Here is a 6,563-nt window from a genome sequence, read left to right on the forward strand (position 1 = left end):
CCCCCTGGCCCTGATTGGTGCATCTGAACAGGGAGCTGTGGATTTTTGTAAATCTCACTCCAGACTGTAGGTGGAGCCAGAGGAGCTGGATTGTTTTTTAAATGATCTGCTTCATGTAGTTCTACTGGAACATAGGGTCAGTTTCAGCAGATATGACAGAAAGTTAGTTTCATAAGTCTTACCTACTGCACCTTTAAGCGTTGCAGAGTAAGCAGCCATGCAATATCACAGTTACTGGAAGAAATCAAAGATAGCATCATATCTCTGACTCAGCGTTCACATTCCATTCCAGCAGCTGTTAAACTCCTCGCTACATTACACATACTGGCATCAGGATCATTTCAAACAGTCATAGCATCAGCAGTGGGAATATCTCAGTCTGCACTCAGCCGTATCATAGCAACAGTACTTACCACTTGGCTACAGCGCAATTTACGGTATAGTGGGCGGGGAAAGGCGCTGATTACCTGATGAGCTGCAGGTTTGGTAAATACGACGTAAGATGAAGTATCACAGCGTGAGCTTTCTGCAGGTTGGACATGGCGCTGATAACGCTACATTCACAAATGTACGTTGTAGAATATATTTTGTAGAAGTAAAAGTACTTTAAGCCGTACTGACCTTGTGCTCTCTGTTTCATAAGGCCTGTGAGAGTTAAAACATGTGTAAGGCACCAAGGAAATGATTAACACAATAGCAAATAATCTCATGGCCAGAGAAGCGAGAGAACAAAGACGCAGTGATGGGTTTACACGAGTTTCAGTGGTAAAAAACGGACGCTGAGACCAGGTGCACTGAAAACGGCCAATGCACCATTGCAGCACGGGGGGCCCAGGAGAGAATAAGAGAAAAAGGCTAAGATAGGTCGGGATTCAGAATTCCAAACAGACTGCTGGCGTTAGGGTGAGAGATAATTGTCTTATGCATAAGTTTACTAAAAGTTTGTTATAGACTAACTGAGCGAATCCTGTGTATTGATTTCTGGTCTACCATTCAACGAACACAAAACTTAAAGGAGCAGTCTTTGAGGTGACCAATTGGATTCAGAAAGAGTCTGGCCACTGGGCCCGGACCAGAACCGGTCAAAATGTAATCCTTCAACGTACATCTGGCCCTGTGTGTTTCCCTGCAGATAGTTTGAATATTTCTCTGCAGATAGTTTGTGACCTGCCCCAAACAATAAATCTGAATGATGATTTAAATGAGATTAGTGAGACTGAACGGCAGCGTCTGTTTCCAGCACAAAGACCAGTCTGTGACGTCTCACATTACTCAGGAAACATATTGAAGGAATCAACGCTGCAGCAACTCTCTCCTGTCTGTCAGTATGTTGAAAACAACTGTACGAGTCATCGATTCAGCTCCGTTAGTCACTTCCCAAGAGTGACCTCTCTAAGACCAATCATTTCTCAGGTCAACACCAATATTTCTAGATTTTTAACCCCTCCAAATCCTCCGAAGATATAGATGGTTTGTCCCCCCCCCCCCAGGCAGAACGTGATGAAGCTCCGTTTCTTTAAACTAAAGACATGAACAGACATACAGCAGTAATTACTATTACCTTCCACATGTCATGTTATCCATATTATTATAATGCAGCAATTTAATAATTAGCACTTACAGTATTTCACATGCAGTTTGATTAGATGCATTTCTGTTTAAAATTGTGACTTATGATTGTGCATACACTAGCCGCATGGTATTAATAGCCTATAAAAATAGTTGGATCCTAATATTGATTTCTATTGATGAAAAGTAGCTAAGTACATTTCCTAAAGTACAATTTTGAGGGATAGGCTACTTGCACCATTTCATGCCACTTAATACTTCCACTCCACATCACAGGATGATATAAACTTTATTCTCTACAACTATATATTTGATCATTATTACTACAGATTGTTTTACATAGAAAATATATCTTTAGATTATGAAATATGATACACTGTCATAGAGTTCTACCCCAAAGTCAATTAAATGTTTTAAAAAGTTTATAAATTAGATGAACCTTGGCCAGATATGGCACTGAAATATTGCTTAAATGTTATTGCATCAGTTACAGGTTAAATTATACATAATGATATAACACTATTGAAAATGGCCCTTCTGCATAATTAGTATTTTCGATAAGTACATTTTCCTGATAAAAGTTTTGTATTTTTAATTTAGTTCATTTTTAATGCAGAAATATGAGTATTTATATTGATGATGTTAATGGCAGCTGTAGCTTGCTTCCTGAGCTGTATCGGCCTGTACAGAAAGCAAACTACAGCTGCCATTAACATCTGATGTTGAAGAGTTTAAGGTGGCCTACAGGTGATAATGCTTCGCGACAGTAGTGACCAATTGGTCCACCAAGCAGATATCACCATCTGCACAGGATGGAAATGGTCAGTAAGCAGGGCTGTGGCAGACGCAGAGGCCAGGTTGGCACTGGTTGGGCAGTGGTGGCCTATAGGTTAGAGAAGCGAGCGTGGGACCGGGAGGTCGGCGGTTCAATCCCCAGACCGGCAGGATAAAATCTGGGTGTGGAAAGTGAAAAAGCAGCGCTTGTCCGTCCCTCATTACCACCACTGAGGTGCCCTTGACCCCAACCGCTCCAGTGGAGCTGCTCAGTGGCCAGCAGATCAGACTGTGGTAGTACTGGGCAGCTTCCATGTATGAATGTGATCAGATCAGACTGTGGTAGTACTGGACAGCTTCCAGTATGAATGTGGTCAGATCAGACTGTGGTAGTACTGGACAGCTTCCAGTATGAATGTGGTCAGATCAGACTGTGGTAGTACTGGGCAGCTTCCAGTATGAATGTGGTCAGATCAGACTGTGGTAGTATTGGACAGCTTCCAGTATGAATGTGGTCAGATCAGACTGTGGTAGTACTGGGCAGCTTCCAGTATGAATGTGTGACTGTGTGAATGTGACAGGTCGTCGTTGCAAATGAGAAGTTGTTCTCAATTGACTTACTTGGATAAATAAAGGTAAAAAAGAAAAAAGAAAAGGTTACGCCAAGACATCGTGGGGACGGTCAACCAAGGCAGGCTGGGCCTAGGAGTCATAACCAGAGCTAGGTGGAGGGACGCTAATGTCAAAGGTCGCCACAGCCTAGTCCAGGAAGAGCGCCGTATGGTGGAGGAGGAGGATAGGCAAGCGAGGGCAGCAGCCATGAAAAACCAGGGGAGGTGGACATGTTGGGGCGGTGTCCAAGGAAGACCATTGGGGTGGAGGGATATGTGGGGCATGGAGGAGAAGAGGATCAAATTTCTCCTGTGCTCCACATACGATGTCCTACCAAGACCAGTGAACCTTCATTGTTGGGGGCTGGCTGAGAGCCCAGACTGCACGCTGTGTGGGAAACCGGCAAGCCTTGAACATGTGTTGTCATCATGCCAGGCTATCCTGGCTGATGGCAAGTTCAGATGGAGGCATGACCAGATACTTGCCGAGCTAGCTGCAGGCCTGGAGGAAGAGAGAAGGAAGACCTACAACAGCACAAGGACGACAGCACCCTGTTTGATCAGGTTTGTTAGAGCAGGGGAGAGGTCTAGCGGGACATCAACTGGCACAGGAATCTTGACATCTGCTACTGACTGGGACATGAGAGTTGACCTCAGGAGACAGCTCAAGTTTCCAGAGGAGATCACTACCTCAACTCTCAGACCAGACATAGTTCTGTGGTCCAGAGCAACAAAACAGGTAGTGCTGCTTGAACTGACTGTGCCATGGGAGGAGAGGATAGAAGAGGCCCATGAGAGAAAGCTTGGGAAGTACCAACCACTCACCCAACAGTGCCAACAGGTGGGAAGGCGGGCATGGAACTTGCCAGTGGAAGTAGGCTGCCAAGGATTTCCTGGGCAGGCACTTTGGAGTGCCATGTCCAGACTTGGAATAAGAGGTCCCAGCAGGAGACGGCTTGTGGCGAATATCACAAGACGAACAGAGACAGCATTGAGATGGCTGTGGCTGAAGCGCTGCGAGCGATGGAACAACCCACCGGGTAGGGAGGGAACATAGAAGAGCACTGGCTGTGGAGCCCAAGGGGCCAAGGGGGCTGCCCCAGGATGCTGGGGCTAGCTGTCAAGCCCTCTGGAGGTGTTGTGGGTTAATTGACGAAACACTGTTGAAGGAGGGTACCCACCTGATGACCCAAAGAAAGCACCTTGGGCCCACACCACAAAGCTCAGTGGGTTGGACTTGTAAAACATGAGTGTTGGCCATCACCTCAAATAGGTGGCTGGGACTTCACCCAACCATTGAGGTGAGAGCGATGAGCCCATCGTATTTCAGACATGTATTATTGGGATAATTGGGATTATTGATGTGCTTTGTTCTCCACTTTTGGATTATTGTCAAACTTAATTATCTTGATGAAATAATAACTACATGAGTGATAACAATGATGAAACATAACTCAGCAACAGTCCAACATTACACTGTGGACTTACTCATGAAAAACAAAAAATAAATAATGTATATCAAAGTGTATGGTACAGCTTAAATACACAACATAAATGTGTACTTAAGATAAACGTAAGCAGTGGTGGAAGAAGTACTGAGATATTTCATCGAAGTAAAAGTAGCAGTACCACAGTGTAAAAATACTCTGTTACAAGTAAAAGTCATGCATTCAAAATATTACTCAAGAAAAAATACAAAAGTATTAGCAATACAATATACTTAAAGTACAAGAAGTACAAGTACTACAAAAAGTAAAAGTACTCATTATGCAGAATGTCCAATTTTAGAACAATGTCTATTTATATAATTGGATTATAATTAGTAGACGCATTAATGTGTACATCATTTTAATGTAGGCCTACACACATGTAAACAGAACACAGGCGTGAGGGCCCGTCCAACGCTGCTTGCAGCTTTAGTTCCATTTATAATTTAAAACAGATTGTTTGATATAAACTGCCTATGAAGGCTGTGCGTGTGATGGGATCATGACAACATTCTTTGCCTCTGGCCCTATACGCATTTAATGAACACGCAGTAGGCCTACTCCTGGTTAAACATAAAAAAAAAGTTGTTTATGGGAATTTCCTGGTAAAATGAAGGTTAAAAAACTATTATTTTATATTTTATTTTGCTTTTCCATGGACCACCTGCAGTACCCTCACGGACCACTAGTGGTCCGCGGACCACAGTTTGGGAATGACTGCTCTACACCATTAAACACACAACTGTTTTTGTGATATGTCTATGTGTGTGTGTGTGTGTGTGTGTGTGTGTGTGTGTGTGTGTCTGTGTGTGTGTCTGTGTGTGTATCTACGCGTGTGTCTGTGTGAATGTGTGTGTGTGTGTGTGTGTGTGTGTGTGTGTGTGTGTGTGTGTGTCTGTGTGTGTGTGCGTGTGTGTGTGTGTGTGTGTGTGTGTGTGTGTGTGTGTGTGTGTGTGTGTGTGTGTGTGTGTGTGTGTGTGTGTGTCTCTGTGTGTGTGTGTGTGTGTGTGTGTGTGTGTGTGTGTGTGTGTATGTGTGTGTGTGTGTTGTATTAATGTGTATGCTATTTGGGTTTACGTGTAATGTAAATTGATATAAATATAAAATTGCCATTATAGTACAGGATCTGAATACTTCTTCCAGCGCTGATGGTTCCTATAACATTAATGCTCATAATGTCTGTATTTCGGGCGGTGCAGATGTCTTACCAGAGGCAGCATGGCGGAGGCGCTGGGAGAAACCTGTCCTCTGTAATGGTTATGCAGCTCCACCAGCAGCTCCTCCTGCTCCTCGCTCAGAAAGCTCCGGGCTCCAGGAACCAGCAGGGCTGCCAGCAGGACCCATGCCCAGAGAGGGGCTCTGCTCGGCGGACACAGGCACAGCCCTGACCCCCTTCTCCGCCTGGAGCTCCACAAAGATTCTCTATCCCGGGGAGTCCTTCGCTGGGGCGAGACCCCCCGCTGCATGGAGACCCCCTGCAGTGTGGGGGAGACCCCCTGGGGCTCAGGGAGGCTCCGCTGGTGCATGATGGGAAACAGAGTCCTTCAGGGGTGAATCCTCGAACGGTGAGTCCAGAGTCCAGAGACGTGTGTATGTTCGGATGATCTACAACTGTGTTCGGTGTGGGAAGAATAGGTCACTTGTTTTTGTATCTGAGTGTCTCTGAGTGTCTCTGTGTGTGTCTCTGTGTGTGTCTCTGTGTGTGTCTCTGTGTGTCTATGTGTGTCTCTGTGTGTGTCTGTGTGTGTCTCTGTGTGTGTCTGTGTGTGTCTCTCTGTGTCTCTGTGAGTCAGTAAAAGTGTATGTTCCCTCCTCAGTGCCTCTCACTCTCAGCTCTGCAGATCTCTGTGTCTCTGACCCGGCTTTAAGAGACCGAGGATCCTCCCCTACACACATACACACACACATACACACACACACACACACACACACACACACACACACACACACACACACACACACACACACACACACACAGTTCACATTTCACACACTGCACCGACTGGTACGCAAAACAAATCCACCCTCTCAGTCCTCCCCGTATTCTCCATGTCATCTCTCTCTCTTTTGACTCTTTCTCTCTTTCTTTCATTTCCTCTTCTTCTACTTCAGTTTGAATGAC

General features: G+C 45.1%; 1 protein-coding gene across 1 annotated transcript in view; it reads right to left on the minus strand.

The window, feature by feature from the left end:
• Window positions 1–6,300, minus strand: part of LOC116059190 (peptidase inhibitor 16-like) — a gene marked incomplete at its 3' end in the record, with an annotated part of 34,074 nt that extends 27,774 nt beyond the window's left edge. The window contains exon 1 of the mRNA XM_036007860.1: window positions 5,650–6,300. Within this exon, the coding sequence (XP_035863753.1) occupies window positions 5,650–5,967 (318 nt within the window). The remainder of the gene's footprint in view (window positions 1–5,649) is intronic.
• Window positions 6,301–6,563: the final 263 nt, after the last annotated feature.

The sequence above is a fragment of the Sander lucioperca genome, chromosome 12 (assembly GCF_008315115.2).
Source record: "Sander lucioperca isolate FBNREF2018 chromosome 12, SLUC_FBN_1.2, whole genome shotgun sequence".
Lineage (NCBI taxonomy): Eukaryota > Metazoa > Chordata > Actinopteri > Perciformes > Percidae > Sander > Sander lucioperca.